This window comes from Tachypleus tridentatus, chromosome 10 (assembly GCF_004210375.1).
Source record: "Tachypleus tridentatus isolate NWPU-2018 chromosome 10, ASM421037v1, whole genome shotgun sequence".
In the NCBI taxonomy this organism is placed as follows: Eukaryota; Metazoa; Arthropoda; class Merostomata; order Xiphosura; family Limulidae; genus Tachypleus; species Tachypleus tridentatus.
In genome coordinates, this window is record NC_134834.1 from 41,890,300 (window position 1) to 41,916,188 (window position 25,889).

At 36.1% G+C, this 25,889-nt stretch overlaps 1 protein-coding gene across 11 annotated transcripts in view; it reads right to left on the reverse strand.

Annotated features, from left to right (window-relative positions):
* The window catches only part of LOC143229138 (ERI1 exoribonuclease 2-like), a 49,298-nt gene that overhangs the window by 20,558 nt on the left and 2,851 nt on the right, over positions 1–25,889 (reverse strand). For 5 of the 11 annotated variants that reach the window (XM_076461012.1, XM_076461014.1, XM_076461015.1 and 2 more), the window contains exons 2-3: positions 9,521–9,600; positions 6,361–6,447 (exon numbers count right to left, since the gene is read on the reverse strand). In XM_076461012.1, coding sequence (XP_076317127.1) covers positions 6,361–6,447; positions 9,521–9,600 — 167 coding nt within the window. Of the gene's footprint in view, positions 1–6,360; positions 6,448–9,520; positions 9,601–10,876; positions 11,052–25,334; positions 25,410–25,889 lie in introns of all 11 variants that reach the window. The other 6 variants (XM_076461020.1, XM_076461021.1, XM_076461019.1 and 3 more) reach the window with 3 other exon arrangements.

A 25,889-nucleotide genomic window follows, 5' to 3' on the forward strand; every position in this document is an offset into this window, starting at 1 on the left:
AACAGAAATGGTTAACAGTTGCATGAGTAGGAGAGGATGCTAGTTAGAATAGGGGTAGTGTCCCACTCATATTGGTGGATGGTTTCTGCATAATCATTTGCATGGCAGTATACAGATATCTCACATCAACATACATGAGGGTAAATGGGAGTATCAAGGCAAGTGAAAATTTGTGCCAATAGAAGCAGTATAAGTTGAGAAATCTTTTTTTGAAAGGAGGTAAGATATTACATTAAAACCTAGATTGGCTCAGCAAAAATATAAAGGATAATTACAAAACAAAACATTACAAGTATAAGAAGACTGAACTGGTTCCAGTGATAGGACATTTGGAGAATTATAGAAGATCATGAGATACAGTTAATTAGGGAACGATAGAAGCTTATTAAAAAGTGTTTAAATTTTAAAAATAAATAGTAAGAATTTCTCAAATATATGAAAGATGACCAAAATGTTAGGATGGGAGAAAAAGCTTTGGATGGTGACAAATGATGAATATGAGATAGCTGGATCTAAATCCTCCTATTTTTTCAATTTTGACTAGTGAAGATTTAAGAATCATTCCCCCTCCTAAACAGTTGCTAGATTCAAACAAGATTTAACAAGGTCATCACATTAATTATGAGCTTGTTAGAAAGAAAATGGGAAGTTTAAAGAAGGGCAATCTTTTTGGGTCAGGTAATATCTACCCATTGTTTTTGAAAGAGATTTAAGGATTGGATATATGAGCAATTTGCCATTATTTTTTCTAAGTACTTAATAAGTGGGAAGGTGGCAGAATATTGGAAATTGGCTAATGTTACACTTCTTTTCAAGGGAGGTGACAAAAATGTCTTGGTAATTATATACCTAGTAAACTTACATCAGTGATGGTAAAATTTTTTAAAAGTCTGATAAAAGATGTTTTGATACATCATTTAACAATGTTCAAAATTTTGTTTGATAGTCAGCATAGTTTCACTTGGGAAAACTTGCCTTACTAATCTTTAAACATTCTCTGAAGAGGTTACTGATCATATTGATGAGGGTAAAGGTACAGAGTTGATGCAACTAGATTTTCAAAACCTATTTGACAAGTTCCACAAAAAAGGTGTAGGGGATAGGTTTACTTACTGAGCAGAAACCAAGCTAGGTGGAAAAAAAGCAAAGGTTATTATAAATGGTGTTTAGTCAAACTACATTAATGTCACAGGTGGGATACCTCAAGAGCTCAGCATCAGGACTTTGCTCTTTTTTGGTTACATAAAAGAGATTAGGGAATGGATGATGGATTATTCAAATTTGCTTACAACATTATAGTTTTATAGGTTTTATGCTGATACTTTTCAAAAATAGTTGAGTTACTTGGTGAGTTAAGCAAATATATTGCAAAAGGCTTTTGTTGATAATAAATGTAAGATAATGTATGTGGGATTTCAGAGTATAAATTATGAGTATAATTTTAATGGGAATAACCTTCAAGTGCTATGGAAGAGGAAGATCTTAGTATTTTAGTTAATAAGTCTCTTAAACCTTTCAATCAATGTGTTGTTGCTAATGGCAGGATGAATTTACATAAATTTGAATCAAAGTGTAAAAGAAGTCATGATGTCAGGATAGATCAGCTTCTCATGTACTGCAGGCTAAAAGCATACCCAGTTTTACAGGCCACACATACTATTTTTTTTAATAAGGTCATATAATTACAAAGCTTTGATACAATATTATCCTTTGGTATTTTCTTGGCTATTCATTTTACATTTAAACAAGTTTTATTCTGATTTCAGCCTTTCCTGTTAATAAGCTCATGGAGGTGACACTTATCTTAATCAGAGAGAATGATGTACTAACTTTCAATTTATTAAATATTATTTTGATTTTAATCTTACCTATTAATGAGGACATTAGGGGCAAGGATTTCCATTAACTAGTGATTTCAAATTCAATGCTGGAGGTTAAGAATCAAAGACAGGCATCAAGTGTATCATTATTCATCATGTTCTGTGTTTTCAATTTCACTTACATTATTACAATAAAAAAATGTCACAAATATACATGCTTCCACAAAAAAGGAAGAAGAAAGGGTCAGATTACAGCTTATATAATTCCAGCCAAAAATCTGATGGCTGTGTTTCCAGTGTTGAATACAGACCCTTATACCAGAGGGCAATATAAAAGTATGAGGAAATCAATTTAAACATTTTAAAAAAAGGACAAAATAGTTAAAATGTTTCATGGCAATTTTCTGCACAGGGGAAATTCCCTCTGGACACCCTTAAATTCAACAATGTGTCTTTCAACAGTAAATTATGTAGGGGTGTTAAATTGCAAATCTTTCTTCAAACTCACACGAAATATTTTCTCTCTCTCTCTCTCTTTTTTTTTGTTTTTACAAAAGTAAAACATTCTGATGTATTATCATCAGTTAACAATTCATGACAAGAAGAGAAGCTGGAAACATATTTTGAGACACACACTAAACACATGTTTCTGTATATTTTGAAAATCTCTGATGTGATAACCAGATGGGAGACATTCTGCTGCCTATTTTACTATTTGAAGTTTAACCCATTCAAATGATCAGTCATATGTCAGGAATACCAAGAAATAAAGAAAGTCTTTATCTTAAAACTGACCTATATTTTATTGCATAATGCCAATTTTCTCATTCCTGAGGAAGAAGGGTATTTCTTTTCTATAACAAAAGAAACACTGAAAACAATTTCCTGTACAGTCACCCAGTATTCAAATGAAATGGTAAGCCACTAAATACTGCATTAACTTCCAAAAAAAAAGAAAAAAAAAATTTCCTATTTTTTATTATCACCTCTTATGATATTATGTTGAGTCACAACACTGCCAAGTATGTCACTCATAAATATTCCCACATAATTCTTCCTGCTGTATAATTTGGTGAAGATTGATAGCACCCATTACATTATTCTTAAGCAAATCAAATAATCCCATTTTATTGACATTTATTTTGCATCATCAATCACAATACACAAGCACTTTTGAAATCCATCATATTAATTAATAACAGATAAATGTGCTGCATAAGTTTCAGATCCTTTTGCACTGCTATCAAAAAGTTATATCTTCAGGTGCTTATGTATTAAGAAAACTTCATCTGAAGTGTGGATAAAAATCAGCATTTGAGAGATGTCATTATCTGGTTTTAATCCAAAGCTACTGAAAAGTATTTACATTTCTGAATGATAAATTTTAGTTTGGAAGAAACATTTTTATTTATTTCACTTACTATCTTTACCACAGTCTGATGAGCTAAGATACACTTTCAAAATTTTTAACCATTTTATCATCCTTGAATGCACAATGTTTTATAAGTTTCTCATAATTAAATGATTTAAAATTTTTTTTCACAAACATCAGAGAGACCTCATATGATGCAGTAAGACTTGCAATTTGAGGTTTTGCATACTTAATTAAAGCACATTTGTTTTTTGAACTCCTTGAAACTATAAGCCCATGATTTTCCAAAACATTAGTCATACTTTGGCTTGTGTTTTGTGTCATAATGGTATCTTATATTGTATTCTTTTGGTATAGCAAGAGTTTGTAAATATGCAAAATGCTATAATTTTCCATATTTTCAATAAACATTTTTTACTCACAATTCAAGTTAAATGTTCTATGTTCTTTTAAAACCTTTTTTATGGACATTTATTTTGGGGTCCAATTCACAGGTCATTGAATATATTTTTATTCGCAGAGAACTATATACTATGACACCAAATTTACATAACATGTCATCCATTGCATGATACAAACCAATTAAAAAATGTAAAAAAAAACAAACTTTTTGAAGTGTAACCAAGTACCTCCAACCAATCACAGCTTGATTTCTAAAGTCAAAAGTAATTCATCAATATATAAAATAAACAATATTGCTTCTTTGTGAAGTGCAGACTAGAGTGCTAGGGTAAATTTGTATAGTATAAAAATTATTCCAATAATATAAAATATTGATACATAGCTTTTTAAAACCATATTAGTATGTTATTTAAACTACTATTTATTTTTTGTTATTACTATTAAAGAGAAAGCATTTCTCATCTTTTTTGAGATAACTTCCTAAACAAAAATTTTTTTATTTTTCTTGAAGCACCTGTAGGCCACAAAAATAATCTTGTAAGCCAGATGTGGCCTGTGGGCCAATTTTGGACCACCATGGTATAGATCATTGGTTAGGCCACATCTGGAGTAGTGTATTCAAAGTGGGGCTATTAGATTGATATCATGGATGAAAAGGTTATCTTATGAGGATAAGCTAAGATCTCTTAAACTTATTTTACTTTTAAAATAGAAGAGTTAAGACAGGATTTGATTGAGGTGTTTAAGATTATTTATGGGAATTGATAGTATTGATGCCTTAACGTTTTCATACTTAACGATGGGAATGGTAAAATTAGGGGATATAAATACAAATTTTGACAGGGCAGAAGTAACATACAGCTAAGATAGCTTTACTTTTCTAACATGGTATTTGGCCTTTGGTATGGGTTGCCTTCAGATAAAGTAGATACAATTAATTTAAGGGAAGCTCAACAGATATTTGAATGATAAGGTCTGGCTTTGAATTTTATTAGTATTTAGTGGATAAGATGGCCTAGATGGACCAAAATGACTCTTGTTGTTCTTTAATGTTATTTACATTTGGAACTTGGTTTAAAAAAAAAGAAATAATAAAAATAATAATTAATTACAGAATGAAAAATTAATAAATTAATGAATACACAACAAATACAAGAAAGTGTAGTAGGCTATTGTCAACCAGTTGCCTCTCTGTGGTTAGTGGTTCAAAATTAAGGATGGCATATGCTATATGGAATGTATGCTGACAAATGTGCTGTGATAGGTCTTCATAATTGGACAGAAGACAGCCTATGCATTGGCTAGGAATGAAAAAACCTGTAGTGTGCAACTGTGAAAATAATCAAACTTACATTCACATATTATATATCTTAAACAAATTAATATTAAAAGTATAAAACATTATTTTTGATGCCACATATAAATTACTTGTATACATTGTGCTTTCCAAACATTAAGAACTTTGCAGCTTTAAAGAAAAGTATTAAATATAAACAACTCAACAGTAATAAGAACATACAGTGTGTGTTGAATTATAAGTAGAATATGAGAACAAATGACACACACTCTTATTTTATGAAATTTAATATTTTTGGGTTATGCTCCAACCAACTGTATGTATAATATCTTAATTATACTAGTATGTGTTATGTTTTTTTTATTTCTTAATTATCCTAAAATTAAATTATGTTACATTCACATACATTTATTTGTCTTTGTAACACTTTAGTATTAATTACAGAACTTACTATTCACACATTAAGTGAAAATTTCAAATGCTACTGACAATAAATACAATTTCTTTGAAAAATTACTTTTTATGAAATACAATAAATACATTCATTGTTAATGCTGTAGTACCAAAAAACAAACTCACACAATCAGTCTACTATACATTAACACAAATTTGTGTGTATACTACACACAAATCTTAGTTGAGATCAGTAGCATGTGATACAAATTCACTATTAGCTAAGTTTTGTTTTCCGGACATGACCGACAACAATCTACCTAATAACCTGAGTATTAGCAAGGTCTACTTTAGTCAGAAGTGTGAACAGGTTGTCTGAAAGAGAACATTAAGGAAGCTTGTGTACACAGTTTTCATTCTGCTATTAGTTGCCAGTAATTGGAAGATGCATGCAATTTTTGTTCACTGGTTATAATTTTTAAAACCTTAACATGACTTTTATCAATGGAACTCAAAAATAATTGATTTTTCTCTCAGGACCTTACTACACAATATTTTTATATATACATACAAAACAGATAAAATCAAATGCAATTCCTGGACTGATTTTTTTATTTATTTCTTGTACAGTTTTGTGGTAATTTTCTTGCTATGAATGGTGAATAACATCATAACTTAGTCAGAAAAATTCTTGCTCTTACTTTACAGCGTGATTATGTACATTGTATGAGATAAATTAATTTGTGATGGTAATCAGTATTTCACCAAAATGGTGACTTAGCCAAAATAAGCTTCTACAGATCAAAACAGAAGTATACTACTGTCTCATTGAAAACATTTAATACTAAGTTGACATATGTTTGGTACCAAAAGAACTACACATACAACAATGTCCTTTATAAGATATATTAAAAAAAACTCCACATATACATTTATTCCTTTGTCACATGCTCTGAAGTTCACATATCTCTTTTGAACTAGTTACCAAATGGTTTTTTCCACTTAACTATATTAACTAATAAAAAAGCTGGAAGTGTTTATCAAGCAAAGAAAGTCTTAAAACAAAATTGACATACTGATTTCCTGAAACAAATGTGCTTTGGATTTATCCTCCCAACATGTTGATTCAAAATCTATCACAATCAAGTAGTCAAATAACTGCCCTGTAAAAACAAAATGTATTAAACTACTGAAAGTAAACCAAAAATATACTTTCAATAATGTCAAACTTATTCAAAATGAAGTATCATAAACATAACATCACAAGAAATCAATAATTCTTCTGAGGGATACTTTTGTGGAAACTTTAAAATTATATTTAGTAAAAAAAGAAGTCAAATTGGTTTGTTAACTTTCATCTGCCTTATATCTAGACAGTGTAATATTTTAACATGACTTCATGTTTTTTATTTTCAAGGGATCAAACAACAGCCTATCTAGGATATCCAATTTTCTGTTACTCCTACAACAAAGTAAAAACTATTCATCCCTGATCTATAGAATATTTAACCAATCTCCTTTATACTTTTAAAATAATGTAGTAATACTTTACTGACAACTAAAAACAAATCATTCTATATGCCAAACAGTTTATTACAAAAATCTTAACCAATGTTCTGTCCAGCTTTCCCTATCTTACATTTCAGTACTCTCATCCTACTGCCTGCAATTTCTGAGAAAACATCTGAATTTCTGAATTCAAAACATCTAACAATCTCAAAACCTTAATGGTAACCCCCTAAGTCCTGCTTCTATATCCAACACTCCAACTCTGATTCCTAAAATACTCTTCCAATCTCTTCTCAAACTCTTTCGATTACAGCTTTTATCAGGAGTTGTAAAATTATTCCATAAGCCATTTATTTTATTTAAAAAATAATACTGCATCAACTGGAGTCATATTTGAGTGTTATATATCTCTTAACCTTGAGTCTTCTAGTTTCATTTGTCTGCAGTTTTGATTATGAAAATATTTTCTGCACTAATACATTTCAGACTTCCAATCTTAAAAACTCAGTTGTGTCTCTCAACTACTTCTCTTCAATGAAATTATCATCCATAAATATCAATAATACTGAGCTAACCCAACTGATCAATTAATATATTCTAATCATTAAAATGTTTGATCCCCACTAAGGGTGAAACAACATTAAATTCTGTGAGTCCAAAGAAGGGAACTGTTTGTCTTTTTTTTTTTTTTTTTGTGCAAAGCTACATGAGGGTTATTTTTACTAGCCACCCCTGATTTAGCAGTGTAAGACTAAAGACAAGGCAGCTAGTCATCACCACCCATTTGGGATACTATTTTACCAACAAATAGTTGGATTGACTGTCATGTTATAATGCTTACATGACTGAAAGGGCAAGCATGTTTGGCATGACATGGATTTGTACCTATGGCTCTCAGATTATGAGTTGAGTACCCTGACCACCTGGCCATGCTGGACACCAAATACGGAAGTTGAAAAATGATAATAAAGAAAACAACTTTCCTCAGTACATATGGGTCAAGGTATAATGACTCCCTCCTAAAAGCAAATTATCCTCAAAATGACTTAAATAAATCTGAATATTTGGGGAAGAATAAAACATGAAATAATAACCTTGAGGCTCATCCCTGAGAAGAGCAGGAGTGGAACTATAGGAAATGGAAGACAAAGACAGAAAAAAACATACCTGAAGTTAGAATTTTACGACACTGAAAATGTATTTCTGATAGGTACTTATCTCCTCTCTCAAAATTAGCTATCCTCATTCAGTTCTGCTCTCTATATGCAAATTGTTTCTTTACACATGCTACAAGCCTTCTGCTTTCCCTGTTGGACTCGAATGATTCCAACATTTCTAATGCATTTTTAATTGACCAATAAAAGCACAATATTCTCATGTGCTGCATATGACTCCTTTTACACTCCACTACAAAGTATGGCAGAAGGAGCAGGCAGTGGGGAGGAAGGGTGGGAAATGCGAGAGAGAAGAGGTAAGTACCTATCAGAAATACATTTTCAATATAGGAAAAGTACATCTTCAGATACAGTACTTACCTCTCTCACAAGATCAGCTGGAATCCCACATTGAGATGGAGGAACAGAAGCATCCTCAAAGGCTTCTGAAAGGTATGACTGATTATGAAAGAAAGTGATCTAGAGGACAACTGGGGAATAATGTATCACTTCTTAGTCAGGTATACTGTTTGCCATTATAAATAATTTGTGAAACACAAGGGCACAAAAAGTGAAATGTAGAGTGACTAGGGTGCATCAGACTGTACTCAGTGGGCCAACTGCATCCAAAATTTCCTCCATGGGAAACCAACATCCCACAAGTGTGGGATCAAGATAATAACATTTTTACTTCCAACCCAAAAGTTGGGGATTAAGATCTGGACCAATACCTGGAAATAACAGAAGATTTGGCACAATGCAGCATTCCATAACTGGTCATCTGGCATTGAGAAGATGAACTCAACTTGTGCAAGGAATAAGATGGATTGGCTCACTCAACTCCAGATGTTATGGAACAAGTAACAGTATGTGTAAGTGAATTGTTTATATCGGTCACGTCATCCAATTTGGAAATGCATCAAACCTAATGAAATCATAAATGATATCAGAAGGCCAAGGGGATAAACAAAGGTTGTCCATATAATGCTCAAACTCCCCTCAAATAAATGCTGAGAAATCCCCCAATGGGTAACCTGTACCTGTAGTCTGAGTTAAGGTTTCAGACAAACTAGGTAAACTCAAAGCAGTAATGTGAACTTTGGAATGTGTGCTTGAAATCCTTCAAACAAGCAAAAGATTTTGTGGCAAAACATGGGTAAATAAATGCTTTCAAAATGAAAGCAATAAAATGTTGGGAATTAAATGAAATAAAGTGTAAGTAAAACAAAGGCAAAGAACTTCATGTCTGTACTGGAAGAAAAGATATAAATCTGAACTTGAGTACTGCCAAACAAGAAGTGAGAGTTTGATCGTGATGTGTAAAGGGAGCCAGAAGCATCAAGGAGCATGTGATGCTCCTATTTATTAATTAGTGACACATAATGATTTGTATGAGAGACAAACTGGAATCTTTTAGTCCTAATAGGGGGGAATGGAAGGTTTGGGGTATCTTCATATATAGAGGGGAGCAATGAATGAGAATAGCCTAGGGAATGGAGGGGTAATTACAAATACTTGAATTTAATTTTCAGATAATATTATGTTTGTATTTATCAAACAGAATAAAGCTCACCTTTTTCATTTGCATATTTTGAATGGTTAGTATCCATTTCTCTTTTTTTACCACTATACTGTCTTAGAAGACCAAGTTCTCTAAAATACAAAGCATATATTTGTGTATTTAATACATAAACAGACAATACATAGCTTGATATTAGCTTCTGTATGAAAACATTTTTATCTAAAGCAGTGCTGTTCATACACTGGCATAGCTTAAAATGTTGGAGCCTCCCACCAAAAAAAAAACATGCATTGGGGCCCCTGAACATTCTGAAAAAACTGAATTTATGGTTGGCCCAGGTAACTCAAAGTTCTGCTCTGAGATGCTTCCTATTGTTTTAAAGTAGACTCACCTGCTCATTCTTGTTATAAAACATTAGTATTAGGTCAATAATATTTTTAAACAATACACTCTTCATCTAGTGCCTCAGGGTTTTTCATGAATTATAAAGTATATAATAATAGTATTAAAACAACAATACTTATCATATCCATTGCTTACAATATTGCTTGTTATTATGAAACTTTAGTTTTAGAAAAATTAACTAAGTTTATCTGCTTTCTATTGCATGAAGTTGTGGAGAATTGCATTCTTAACCCAAGTGTAAAACATCCTATCAGGAAAGATGAAATTTTATACATTGTTCTAAGCACTGATTAAGATACAATTAGATTCTGAATTGTGTAAGAGTACTTAATTTCTAGCAATCATAACTCTCATAATTTTATGCTTTTTAGTTAAGAAATTAAAATAAACCACATTCATGATTTTAGAAAAAAAAATGACTTTCAAAAATTGCAAGATATTTTGAAAAAGTAGGTGATTAATCTTAATGACAAATATGTTTAATGAAGTTATGAAGTTTTTGTTAGTTTGATTTAAAATAACCATAAAGGTATATATTTCTACCAAATATTTCGTATTCTTTAGCATAAAGTATTCATAGCTATCTGTGACAAACAATGTTATTGTAGTGAATTAATTAAATAAAAAATGGATATATAAAATATGACTTTATTGTAAAATGGAAAGAAAGATTAAAAAGTTGAATAGAATTATAGAGGTTTTACAGTTCATAACAAAACTAAACTCACAATGAATTTAAAGAATGATCCATTGCCAATGGCACTGTTAATCCACAGAGGAACACCATGAGATAAAATAGAATGGTATGGGATTAAAATATCATAATAATGGCAGAAAAGTAAAATGTTAGCAATTAAGATTTGAGTGTTACACTGGAGAAACGAAACAACAAAAAATGAGTTATCTCAAATTATTGCACAAACCAGACAGCCATTCATTGATAACAGGTATGATCTAACAAAATTTGGTAGAGCCACTGCTCATCCCAAATCTCCTACTAACTGGTCTTGGGCCTTGCTTTGATGGCAGAATACATGAAATAGAGTTGGTTTCACCAGTTGAGGCTAATTTGATTGCATCTTCTGCAATCTCATTCCCTTAGGCTCCAATATAGCTCAAAATCCAGAGAACTGGATGTATACAGATAAGAGAGAAAACTGTGCCAGTCTAGTTGTTCCTGATGGTCCAAGAGAAAAGAAGTTAAGCAATTGCAAAACTAAGCAAATCAGTACAGATAGTACAATTAGTTTAATCATAAGCTTCTGTATTATCCAAGTTAAATGAAATTGCATAAAACTCAACTGAGAAAGCAGAATTTGTAGAGATGCTGTGACTAACAATAGGTTGTAGCAAACCATCAAAGAGTCCACTGAGTCACCTAATTTTGAGTAATCTTTAAAAAATGGGTCAATAGGTGTTCATTAAAAATAAGTCAGGATTAACCAACTTTAGAACTGGGTAAATAAATTTATTACCAATAAGCAGTGATTACACTGATTAATTTCATATAAACTAATAAATTAATTAAAATTTCAATTAACTTGGTTAATGTTATGAAAATAATAATCAAAATTAGTATTTTTGATCATTACTGCTTGTAATTTTTCCAACAATCAATTAATCAAAATTACAATTACATTATCTGTGGCAAAATTAATCAATTAAACAAAACTAGGATTTTCAATTATGGCTATTTTCAATTATTTCAACTATCCAAGTAATCAAAATATTATCATTACATTTCTTATTAAACACACAACTACATAATGGACTATTTGTGCTCTGCCCATTGATAGTATAAGCACTGGACTAGCACAGTCTGGTGCCTTGAATGGGTGGGATGCCAAGATCCAAAAAGCCTCAAGTTTTATTTCAATTGCCACCAAAGTTACTCATCTTGTATTTGTCGTGACAAAGCTCTAAAGGCTATCTGCCACTGTCATTAATTTTTAACTGCTGATTGGAGGAAAGACAACAGACTGACTACAAGCACCACCATTCTTAGTTAACATTTGTTTTCTTGTCTCATTCAGTACTGCCTGGACATGAAGGCCAAAGGTAGGTATAACAGACTATGTATTTACAAAATGTGTAGTTGACCAATGCATAAAGACACAATGCAGAATTTTTCATGTTGAAAATGCTGAAAGGGAGGTTCAGGCAATATCATGTTGCAAAACTGAAAGGAGAGAAGATTTAGGTATTTCAGTAAATCTTGCAAATCTTACCCCGGACAACCTTGGAACTTGTGGTGGTAAATATTCTGAAGAAATTCATACAAGACTCTTTCAAGCTTTCATGACTGACTGGTTAGTCAAGACCAGAAGACTTCTTAAATGTATTATGATTAGTAAGAGATGGATATTTGCAAGTAATATCCTTGGCACTTTGAAGCATTTCATTCCCTCTGGCACTCAGGTTTTCATAATGGACAAGAATATCATGAATGCACATCATGGTTTAAGTGATGGTAAGTACAGTTGACTGGACAATATAACTAGTTACTGCCTCTACACAGGTGTTAAAACTGTTACATTGCTGTCTATAAAATCAAGTTCTATGAGCATTGTGAAGAAAGATCAGTTTGCCTGAATTCACAACAGACAAGTCTTCTTAAAAATGAAGAAAAAATAATTACTGCCTTGTTGATTACTGTCACTTACTCAGAAGAAGAAAAAGAAAATACAACAGTACCATTTGAGGGACATCAAGAAGAACTTCAGCCGATTGTGACTATCTAATTCATTTTATCAAACACCAAACTGTCTATATCCAGCCCTGATTCCTCAAGTACTTCATCAATCCTGTTATGTCTACCACATTTCAAGGCAATCTATTCCAAAGGCTAACCACTCTGTTCAAAAATAAAACTGCCTAATTTTCAATAATTTCTACCCTGTCAAATTTAAAACTATATTTTAATTCCACTACTCCTACCATTGTATCCTACCTATACAGATGAAGGTAATGGTACAGTGATTTGATGTTGGTTGGTTGATTTAGTGTTTTATAGTACCAAGCAGCTAGCTAATTGCACCAAACGTCTGGTAAAAATAAATCCAGTAAAATTTATAAAAGGAAATTAAGGTAAAACAAAATAATGTTAAAAAAAAGCATAAATCCAATGTTTACATCTAGTCTACAATGTCAAGAGAAAAACTACAGTAATTCAAGTTGTAAAGGGCTTTCTGAAGCATGACTGTAATAATCATAACTCACCAGGAAGACTAACAGGTAAGTACAAAGACCATCGTCAGTCACCTGAAGTTGGCCTTTCCAGTCCTGGTTTCAAGTTACTTTATGTTACAGTCAGTTTCTAATTTCAAATCGAACTAGATGAACTGTGATTTTTAAAAGGGAGCCACATTAAAAAGGTGTAAAGTAAATATCAAAAAACATAAATGTTATTAAAAAGATTAATGGCCTTTAAAAATCTAAAAACATTACCAAGGGGGAAAGTGTCACCATCACCAATAACACCGTCTAACGTTATGGACAAACCTTGGGACAGAACATACTTAAAATGATGCCGTCGTTGTGAATCATAACGATGACAAGAAAGTAAAATGTGGCTTATTGTGATCTGTGTGTTACATAAACTACACATTGGTGCATCAATTCCAGATAAAAGAAAATAATGAGTTAAAAAACTGTGACCAATGCGTAGTCTAGTTAGAACAACTTCCTCCTTCCGAACTTTATGGAAGCTAGACAGCCAAAGCCCAATATAGGGTTTTATTTAAAAAAGCTTGTTGTCACGTTGCTCACTCCAAGTGGACTGCCAGCTGGCATGGAGCCGAGCCTTGAATACAGGACCATAGTCCATGTACGAAATAGACACAGTGGTGATAGTGCCAGAGCAGATGGATTTAGCTGTCATGTCTGCAAGCGCATTCCTGTGAATACCAACGTGGCCTGGTATCCAGAAAAACTGGATAGAAGTAGATGTTAATGAGAAATGGGCCAGTCGGTTTTGAATATCAGTGAGAACAGGGTGTGAGCCAACGTGAAGTGATTCCAAGGACAGCAGAGAACTAAGGGAGTCAGTATAAATAGTGCAGTCAGAGTACTGCTCAGCTTCAATATGATCCAGGGCAAGAGATATGGCGTACAGTTCAGCAGTGAACACAGAAGCTGTAGAGGGGATTCTGCGTGCAACCACCGAACTGCAAAAAACCATGGAAGAGCCCACAGAGTCACCTGATTTTAAACCATCCATATAAATTGGAATAGAAAGGTTGTTCGAAAAATGTTCAGTAAATAAAAGATGGTACTTCCAATGGGAGTATCTGCCTTTTTCAGATGACTTAAAGAAAGGTCACATTTGGGAGCTGTAATAAGCCAAGGGGGGATGGGCTGACCAGTGTATTCTGGAATGTTTTCCAAGCACAGACCAAATTCATCCAATTGCGCCTGGATGCGAAGGCCATAAGGAGCAATGGCAGATTGTCTGTCTTGAAAAAAGTATGGCCCACTGAGGAAAGAAAACACATCCCCAAGTGAGATGCTTTGGTAAGGAGCGAAGTTTCGAAGAATACAGTAAAGACAGTTGCAAATGGCAAAGGTGCAGAGAAGGTTCGTGAGATTCCACGTATAAGCTCTGAACTGGGGAGGTGCAGAGAGCCCCAGTGCAGAGTCAAAGTCCTTGATGATAAATGGGGTCCAGCATCTTTAAGGCCGAAGGTCTGGCAGAGCTATAGACCATTGATCCATAGTCGAGTTTTGAACGAATAAGAGTACGATATATCTTTAACATAGAACATTGATTCGCTCCCCAACTGGAAGTAGAGGGGACATGGAGGATGTTCAGTGCTCTTGTGCATTTGACCTGTAGCTGCTTTAAGTGTGGTATAAAGGTCAGCTTACGGTCAAAGATAAGCCCCAAGAATTTGGTCTCAGGGACCACTGGAAGCGAAACTTCACCTATACGGAGTTCAGGATCAGGGTGAATACCCCGTTGGCAACAAAAGTGCATGCATATGGTTTTAGAGATAGAGAAAGTAAAGCCGTTTGCTGTAGTCCACTTCAGTTGCTGCTCAATATATCTCATGTTCGACGACTGACATGAGATGTGAAAGTCATCAACATAGAGCCCGTTTGCAAAAGTGAGAGGGAGTTATTCAGTCATGGCATTTATCTTTATACTGAAAAGTGTGACACTCAGAACACAGCCCTGAGGGACTCCAAGTCCCTGTAGAAAAGAACGGGAAAGTGTTGAACCCACATGAACTTGGAATCTCCTGTCCATTAAAAATTTGTTCATAAAAATGGGTAAATGGCCATGTAACCCATATGTATGGAGGTCTCGCAAAATGCCATACCTCCATGTTGTGTCATAAGCCTTGTCAATGCAAAGAATATTGAAACAAGATGTTGGCATTTGAGAAAGGCTTCTCTGATTGATGTTTCAAGTCAAATTAGGTGGTCCATGGTGGAATGCTATCGTTGGAACCCACACTGGGTGGGCGAGAGTAGGTTGTTTGATTCGAGGAACCAAACAAAACGAGCATTAACCATCCTCTCTAAGGTCTTACAGAGACAGCTCATCAAAGCAATTGGATGGTAGTGTGAAGGAATCTTGGGATCTTTCCCAGGGTAAGAGAAAGGTAAGATAATAGCCCGGTGCCAGGCATCAGGAGAAACATTCTCCTGCCAGATCTGGTTAAAAACAATTAGAAGAATATCAAGAGAAGCAGAAGAGAGATAGTGCAGCATGTCATAGTGTACGTCATCAGGTCCAACAGATGTACTGCCTGACCGTTGAAGAGCCATTTTCAGTTACACCAGTGTAAAGGTACAATTATAGTAAAAAAGACAGTCAGTTCGAAAGGAAAGAGGTGAATGCTCTGCCCGAGTCTTGATGGCTTACAAAGGTGAAAGAAGCAAAAGTGCTAGATACCCGGCAAAGCTTTCACCTAGAGTATCGGCGATGCTCCGGACATCATCTACCTCTTGGACATCAGAGAGTAAGATGGAGAGGGGGACAGAATTGTAGTGCCCACTGACCTTTCGAATCCTGTCCCATATGACCTTGGAACTGATGGTAGAAGATATGCTAGTTGTGAACTTAATCCAAGATTCCTTCTGGCTTTGACATCTTACCCACCTAGCATGTGCACAGGCCCGTTGGAAAGCGATGAGGTTTGAAAGTGTTGGATATCTACGGAAAGTATCCCAGGCCTGTTTTTGAGCCTTCCATGCCAAGTGGCAAGCAGGATTCCACCACAGACGAGGATATTGTGGAAAACGTGTCAAGGTTTTAGGAATACACTGAGCAGCTGCTTGTGTAATACAGTCAGTTGCTGCTGCCACACAGTCGTCTATTGATGGCTGATTCACAATGGCAGGATCAAGTTCTGCAAGAGCAGTGAAAGTGGACCAGTCTGCCTGATTCATCTTCCTCCGGGGAATGGGGTAGAGTGGCATCGACCACGGCTAGTCTCTCTCAAAGGTATAGGAAAATGATCACTGACTAGTGGATTAGTGTCAATCCTCTATGAAAAATGGGAAAATAATGAAGGGGAGCAAACCAAGAGATCAATAGCGGTAAAGGACTGACAAGGTGCGTGAAAATAAGTGAAAAAAACAGTATTGAAAAGAGAAAGATTGTGATCAGAGAGCATACGCTCTACAGATCGACCCCTCCTGTCAATAACAGCACTTCCCCAGAGGGGATGATGTCCATTAAAGTCCCCCAGGATTAGAAATGGAGACGCCAACTGTTCAACGAGAGCATCAAGGTCTGATTGATCATATGTCTCTCCAGGGGACAGGTATAGAGAACAAACAGTGATGGTAAGACCCAAGGAAACATGGATGGTTAAGTTCTCCAAGGGTGTGTTGAGTGGCAAAGACAGGATGGGCACATGCTGATCAACCAATAGTGCCACCTTCCATGCACTCATTCATCACACAGCCTGTCATGTTTCTTGTAAGAAAAGACATACAGGATGGTAGGAAGCAATCAGTGTTTTGATATAATCCAGATTAGAATGTAAGCCTCGACAATTCCATTGTATCAAGGTGGCTATTTTTAATGAAGATAGGCGAAGTGGCTGGAGAACCCTTCTGTTTACGACCACATTTTTTTTTCCTTACTGTCCTTATTCGGAGGAAGTCTATCGACCTCCATGGATCCTGCCCTGGGATGATTGGGCAGGTCTTTGTTATTGGAAGGGGAGTCCAGTGACTGAGGACACGAACGAATGATTGTTTTGCATTGTGGGGTTGGAGAAAAAGATGTATCAGAAGAAATGCCTGTATTTGAAACCGAAGGATGTGGATCTTGAGATTTATTGGACTGTATGGGAGGAACAGAGATGGGTGTAGAAGTCAATTCATCAACCTTTTTAACAATGGAGGTCAAAAGGCTTTTCATTTGTTTTGAAAATAATTCTCTTGGAGGTACAGAGAGTTCTGTCTGCACTCCCACTGTAGTTGTGGAATGAAGTGCAGCTGCATATGTTTGAGATGGAGTGGCGGACAGCAATTTCTGAGCCTCTGTATAACTAATGTTATGGGTCATTTTCAAATGCTGCACCTCTTTTTCCTCCAACCATTTTGGGCAAGAATGAAAATAGGAAAGGTGGAACCATTGCAGTTGACACAATGTGGGTCTGTGTGACACTCATAGGCATCATGGTCCTTGCCACCACAACAAGCACATGTCAGGGAACCACAACAGGATGTCTTTGAGTGGCCGAACCTTTGACATTGGAAACATCGAAGAGGGTTTGGAATGTACAGCCGTACCATGCAAATTAGATAACCTGCCTTAATGGTGGCAGATGCATGTGGTGAGGTAAATGTCAAAACAAGGATATGTGTTGGCAGTGTAACTCCATCTTTGCGAGTGGAGATGCGCCTCACTGCAAAAACTCCTTGAGTGGAGAGACCAGAGAGAATCTCTGACTCGGGATGTTCTTCAAATCCCTCTCAACAATAACTCCTCATGATGAATTCAAGGTAGCATGAGGGGTAACCTCAATAGGTACATCCCCAATTGCCTTTGAATTCAAGAGGAGTTCACTGTGTTGGGATGTGGATATTTCAACCAATATGTCTCCAGATCGAAGCTTCTTTACTGACTTTGGAGAGCCAGCAAGTCCCTCTAGTCCCTTCTGAATAAAAAAGGGAGACATTTACCCTAAAGGTTTTTCTGAAAGAGAATGTAATATAAGAAAATGGGGTACAGGTGTTACAGATGTTGAAGATTGCTGCTCAAAGTCTTCAAGACATGGCCGTTTACCTATTGATTGTTTTTTCACTATTTTATCTAAATTTTTTGTTGGAGGATCCATAGAAAAAAAGGGAAATTTCAGTACCCACTGACCCCACCCACCATGGAGCCCTACGAGGGGACACACTACAATGTCACGCAAGGACAATGCAGCAACGCCAGGGTTTCGTGAGCACTATACCCAAACACCAGCTTCAGGCACAATGTCCACAACACCCGTTGAGAACTTCCAACACTGGTACTTGGTTGACTCTAGCCCAAGTGGACCAGCCAATTGACCCAAGGGGGCCACCCAAAGGCTGCCTGTCTACAGGAATTCAAGGCCAAAGTGGTGTGTTAGGGTTGGACCCCTCAACCACCAGGATCCTCTCCTCCCCTTCACGGGTCGCCACGCATGGCAAACACGTGGGTGGATGTTTAGATCCCAGAGGAGGTAAACTGAAAGAACAGAACCTTTCCTCAAAGGTCCCCTCACCACGGACAGGAATCCACACCAATGGGAAAGAAATGGGCCAGTCGGTTTTGAATATCAGTGAGAACAGAGTGAACCAATGTGAAGCAATTCCAGGGCCAGTAGAAAAATAAGTGATTCAGTATAAATAGTGCAGTTTGAGTACTGCTTAGCTTCTTTGTGATCCAGGACAAGAGAAATGGCACACAGTTCAGCAGTGAACACAGAAGCTGTAGAGTGGATTCTGTGTGCAATCACCAAACCACAACAAACCATGGTAGAGCCCACACAGCAACCTGATTTCAAACTATCTGTTGAAGTAGCAATGCAAGGATGATTCAAAAGATGTTCAGCAAATAGGAGACAGTATTTCCAATCAGGAGTGTCTACTTTTCTCAGATGACTTAAAGATAGGTCACAATTGGGGACTGTAAGAAGCCATAGTGAGATGGGCTGACCAGTAGATACAGCAATGTTATCCAAGGAGAAACCCAATTCATCCAACTGCACCTGTATATGAAGGCCAAAAGGAGTAATGGTAGATCATCTCTTCTGAAAAAGTATGGCCCACTGAGGAAGTAAAACACAACCCCAGGTGGGATGCTTTGGAAAGGAATGAAGTTTCGATGCATATAGTAAAGACAGTTGCAAACTGCAGAGGTGCAAAGGTTTATGATACTCTATATATAAGCTCTGAACTGGGGAAGTGCAGAAAGCCCCAGTGCAGAGTCGAATTCCTTGATGATGAATAGGGTCTAGCATCTTCAAGGCCAATGGTCTGGAGAGCCATAGACCAGTGATCCATAGTCGAGTTTCAATCGAATAAGAGTACAATATATCTTTAGCAAAGAACATTGATCTGCTTTCGAAGTGGTGGAAGAGAGGATATGGAGGATGTTCAATGCTCTTGTACATTTGTCCCATAGTTGCTTGTTGCATGGTATAAAGGTTAGCTTATGGTCAAAGATAAGCCCCAAGAACTTTGTCTCAGAAACCACAGGCAGCACAACTTCACTGATACAGAGTTCAGGATCAGGGTGAATACCCCGTTGGTGGCAAAAGTGCATGCAAACGGTTTTAGAAAGAGAGAGAGTGTAAAGCTGTTTGCTGTGGTCCACTTCAGTAAACAATTGAGGGCATTCTGCAGCTGCCGCTCAATATACCACATGTTCGAAGACTGACATGAGATGTGAAAGTCATCAACATAGAACCTGTTTGCAACAGTGAGAGGGAGTTGTTCAGTGGTGGCATTAATTTTTATACTGAAAAGTGTGACACTCAGAACACAGCCCTGAGGGACTCCAAGTTCCTGTAGAAAAGAATGAGAAAGTGTTGAACCCACATGAACTTGGAATTTCCTGTCCATTAAAAAATATTTTTATAAAAATGGGCAAATGGCCACATAACCCATATATATGGAGGGCTCGCAAAGTGCCATACCTCCATGTTGTATAATAAGCCTTCTCAATGCCAAAAAATATTGATACAAGATGTTGTTGTTTGAGAAAGGCTTCTCTTGATTGATGTTTCAAGTCAAATCAGGTGAAGCACTGTCGTTGGAACCCACACTGGGTAGGTGAGAGGAGGTTGTTTGATTCAAGGAACCAAACAAGATGAGCATTAACCATCCTCTCTAAAGTCTTACAGAGATAGCTCATCAAAGTAGTTGGACAGTAGTTCGAAGGAATCTTGGGATCCTTCCCAGGCTTGGAGAAAGGCAGGACAATAGCATGGTGCCAGGCATCAGGAAAAACTTTCTCCTACCAGATCCACTTAAAAACAACCAGAAGGATAGCAAGAGAAGCAGAAGATAAATGGTGCAGCATCTCATAGTGTATATCATCAGGTCCAACCGATGTACTGCCAGACCAATGAAGGGCCAGTTTGAGTTCCACCAATATAAAGGGATGATTATAGTCATAGAGACAATCAGCTCTAAAGAAAAGAGGTGATTGTTCTGCCTGAGTCTTGATATCTAAGAAGGTGGAAGAAAAGGCAAAAGTGCTACATACCCGGCAAAAGCTTTCACCTAGAGTATCCGCGATGCTCTGGGTTTTAGTTACTTCCTGTCCATCAGAGACCACTGACCTTTTGAATCTTCTCCCAAATGACTTTGGAACTGGTGGTAGAGGAAATGCTGGTTGTAAACTTAATCCAAAGTTCCTTCTGGCTTTAACATCTTACCCATTGAGCATGTGCACGGACATGCTGGAAAGTGATGCAGTTTGAGAGTGTGGGATATCTACGGAATGTATCCCAGGCTCGTTTCTGAGCCTTCTGTGCCAGGTGGCAGGCAGGATTCCACCATGGATGAGGATATAGTGGAAAATGTGTTGAGGTTTTAGGAATATATTGAGCAGCTGCTTGTAAAATACAGTCAGTTAATCCTGCCACAGTCATCTATTGATGGCTTACAGACTATGGCAGGATTAAGTTCTGCAAGAGGAGTGAAAGAGGGCCAGTTTGCCTGATCCTGCATGCCATAGTTGAAGCTGGTCAGGTGGCATCGACCACAACCAGTCTCTCTCAAGATTATAGGAAAATGATCACTGCCTTGTGGATTATTGTCAACCCTCCATGAAAAATGGTAAAATAATGAAGGGGAGCAAATTGAGAGATCAATAGCAGTAAAGGACTGACTAGGCACATGGAAATAAATAGAAGAACCAGTATTGAAAAAGAGAAAAATTGTAATGAGAGAGCATATGCTCTACAGAGTGACCCCTCCTATCAATATCAGCACTTCCCCAGAGGGGATGGTGTCCATTAAAGTCCCCCAAGATGAAAAAGGGAGATGGCAAATGTTCAATGAGAGCATCAAGGTTTGACTGATTATATGTCTCTCCAGGTATTAGGTAGGGAGAACAAACAGTTATGGTATGACCCAAGGAAACATGGATGGCTACGGGCTCCAAGGATGTGTTGAGTGGCAAAGATAGGGTGGGCACATGCTGATCAACCAACAGTGTCACCCCTCCATGCACTCATCCATCACACAGCCTGTCATTTCTGTATAAAGAAAACCATCAAAAGGTGACTGTATCAGCAGGTTTCAGAAATGCTTCCTGCAAGGAGAGACAAACAGGATGGTAGGAAGCAATCAGTGTTTTGATGTCATTCCAATTAGAATGTAAACCTCAATAGTTCCGTTGTATCAGGGTGGCCATTTTTATTTATGTGTAGGCAAATTGGGCGGAGAACCCTTCTGTTTATGACCACGTCTTTTTTCCTTACTTTCATTATTTGAGGGAGGTATATTGACCTTCATGGATCCTGCCATGGGTCAACTGGGCAGGTCTTTGCTGTTGATGTGAACAACAGAGCCTGAGGATGTGAACGAATGATTGTTTTGCATCTTGGAATGAGAAAGAAAGATGGATCTGAGGAAATGCTTGCACCTGAAACCAAAGGATGTGGATCTTGGGGTTTGGTGGAATGTATATCAGGGACAGAGATAGGTGTCAAAGTTGATTCATCAACTTTTATAACCATGGAGGTCAAAAAACTTTTCATTTGTTTAAAGAACAATTCTTTAGGAGGCACAGAGAGATCTGTCTGCACTCCCACAGTAGCTGTAACAAAGTGCAGCAGCATATATCGAAGATGAGGTGGTGGACAGCAATGTTATGAATCATTTTCAAATGCTGCATCTCTTTTTCTTCCAACCATATAGGGCAAGAACGAAAGTAGGACAGGTGAGAGCCATTGCAACTGATGCAATGAGGGTCCATTTCACACTCATAAGCATCCTGGTCCTTGCCACTGCAACAAGCACACGTCAAGGAACCATGACATGATGTCTTCAAGTGACTGAAACGTTGACACTGGAAACATTGGAGAGGGTTTTGAACATATGGCCGTACTCTGCAATTAAGATAACCTGCCTTGATGGTGGCAGGCAGATGTGGTGATGTAAATGTCAGAATGAAGATATTGGTCAGCACCATAATTCCATCTTTGTGAGTGGAGATACACCTCACCGCAGAAACTCCTTGGGTGGAGAAACCAGCGAGAATCTCCAACTCTGGGATGTTCTTCAAATCTCTCTCAACAATAACAACTCTTGATGAATTCAAAGTAGCATGAGGTGTAACCTCTATAGATATATCCCCAATTGCCTTTGAATGCAACAGGAGTTCACTGTGTTGAGATGTGGATGTTTCCACCAATATGTTACCAGATCCTAGCTTTTTTACTGACTTTGGAGAGCCAGCAAGTCCCTCTAGTCCCTTCTAAATGAAAGAGGGAGTCATTTGCCCTAAAGGTTTGTCTGAAAGTGAGTGCAATAGAAGAAAATGAGGTACAACAGGTGATACGGATAGTGAGGATTGCTGCTTAGAATCTTCAAAACGTGGTTGTTTACCTATAGACTGTTTTTTCACTATTTTATTAAGGTTTTTAATTGAAGTATCAATAATAAAGAAAGGGAATTTTCGGTGCCCAATGACCCCACCCACCATGGAGCCTTACGGAGGGATGTACTACAATGTCAAAGAAGGACACTGCAGCAACGCCAGGGTTTTGTGAGTACTATACCCAAACAACTGCATCAGATATAATGTCCACAACACTTGTTGAGAATATCCAACACTGGTGTTTGGTTGACCCTAGCCTGAGTGGACCAGCTGACTGACCAAAGGGGGAGCCTCTTAGGCCAACCGTCTAGAGGATTTCAAGGCCAAAGTGGTGTGTTAGGGTTGGACCCCTCAACCATCAGGATCCTTTCCTCCCGTTCATAGGTTGCCACACATGGCAAACACGTGGGTGGATGTTTAGATTTTAGAGGAGGTAAACTGAAAGAACCTTCTCTGGGAGGTCCCCTCACCACGTACAGGTATTCACACCGAGGAGCGATTTGATGTATTTGGGTTTTCATATAACATTTGATAAGGTGCCACATAAAGGTATTGTTAAAAAGATAATTTATATAGGTGAGGAAGAGAAGTTAACTTACTGGGTAGAAAAGTGGCTGGATGGAAGAAAGTAGAGGGTTGTATTAAATAAGGTTCAGTCAAACTTGGGTACCTCAGGGCTCACTTTTGGGACTTTTATTGTTGTTTTTTTATTACATAAATGAAATAGATGAAGAAATGAAAAATACAGTATTTAAAGTTGTTTATGATACTAAGGTCTTTGGTGTTGCTGGCTGTAAAGATGCTGCTGCTGCATTACAAAATAATTTAAATCATTTGATAACTTGGGTAAATAAATGGCAGATGGCTTATAGTTTATAATAAATGCAAAATAATGCATGTGGTTTATCATACTTTGAATTACAAGTATAATTTTGATGGGATTAGCTTCAATGTTTTAAAACAAAGAAACTCAGTTTTCTAGTTGATAAGTTTCTAAAGTCATTTATGCAGTGTTTTGTGGCAATTGGAAAAGCAAATATGATTTTAAGCTGTAACTTCAGAAATACAATATGCAAGTCTCAAGAGGTCATAATTTCATTGTACAGATCACTGGTTATGCCTTATTTGGAATCAGTCTTGGTTCTAGCTTTTCTTAACTCAGGAAGCAAATGAAACAAGAATAAGGCCAAAACTAAATTAACTTCAAAATTTGATTAATGGATGACATCAGTTTGGGGAGAAGGGCAGACTAGTGCCATCTCTGTTTGAAGTATTGCATTGTTTTGGACTTCTTACCTTAGGAAGGAAATTTGAATTGTTGAAAATAGTTAAGAAGAGCTGGGAAGGAAAGGTTGTTACACAAGGATAGATTAATATCTATGAACTTGTTTTCTCTTCAAAAAAGGAGAGTTAAGAGAGATCTGATTAAGTTGTTTAAACTTCTTAAGGGGATTTATATTTTTTATGATTTTTTTCCCATACATAATGGTGAGTAGGACTAGGTGACACAAGTATTAATTTTGGAAGGGTAAAGAAACATTTTCAGCTAAGACACTTTTACGTGGTTGATGCAGTAAAGTTAAGGGAGTTAAAGAAAGATTAGATAAATATTTTTTAAATAAGATACATTTGAGTTTTTTTTTAAGTGTAGTTTGTGGAAAGGATGGCCTAAATGAAACAAAAAGTCCCTTGTTGCCCTTAAATTTTATGTTACATAACAGACGAAACATAAAACTATATGATAAATATGGTAAACAATAAAAAATGTTACATTAGTCCTATCTATTCCTTTTATAAGTTTCAAAAGTTTAATAAGATCATGTTTAAACCTTCTTTTCTTAAGAAAACAATTTTAAGGATTTTAACCTCTTGTCATATAACAAGAATCATGCTGTTTGCCTTTATTTTCAACCAATTCAATGTCCTTCTTAAATAAAGTGCTCAAGCCTGAACACAGATCTCTAAATAAGGTTTAAACAGATATGTACAAAGAAATGAAAATCTCCTTTGACCTGTTTACAATATTCCTATCTGATTTTCACTGCCAACAGATTTATTGTAAGGCTTAAGAGAATGATTGATCAAAACACAGACCATTTTCGTTTATAACATTACTAGGTTTATCTCATTAAGGTGGTAATTATAATTTAAATTAAGGTATCTAACATATATTACCTTGAATTTTGCATAATAAATGCTATCATCCTAATAGCTCTCTCTTGAATCTTTTCCATTAAACATTATTCTTTCTTAGCTTTGGAGACCAAATTTGTAAATGGTATTTCAAACTGAACTTAACTAGTGATTTGTATAATGAACACTTTTCACTTATGTTCAATATGTCTAGAAATATAAACTCAAATTCTATTATTTTCACTATGGTTTGAGTAATTTATCCACCACTATGTAAAGTACCTTTTCTTCAGTCACACTATTGAGTGTTTCAGTTCCTCTCTATGTGTAGCATTGGTTCAAATACATTAGCTTGCACTGAAAAATAATTAAAACTGATTCGCTAAATATCTGTCAAATAATAAAATGATTCAAGTCATCTTACATCTTCAATACACCTAAAAATACCTATAAGTTTAATATAATCCAAACACTTTACTAAGCATTCCTTTATTAAAATCATTGTAAATAATAAAAAGCAAATGCTCAGGTACTGACTCCAATGGTATGCCATGATTAGTAATGATCCAGTTTAACTAAATTCCATTAATAACAACTTACTGCCCTCTCTCGAGAATCCAACCATCCAATTTACAAGTCTTTCCCTAATTGCTACCAATATGATTTTCTCAACTTTTTTTTTTATGGCACCTTATCAAGATTTTTTTGAAAATTTTCTATAACAACAAGTCCCTTTCCATAATCCAAATACAGAAAAACATCCTCAGAGAACGTTTAAAGTCCAGTTAGGGAAGATTTCCATTTAATTAATTTATGTTGGCTTTCTTTTGTAAAATA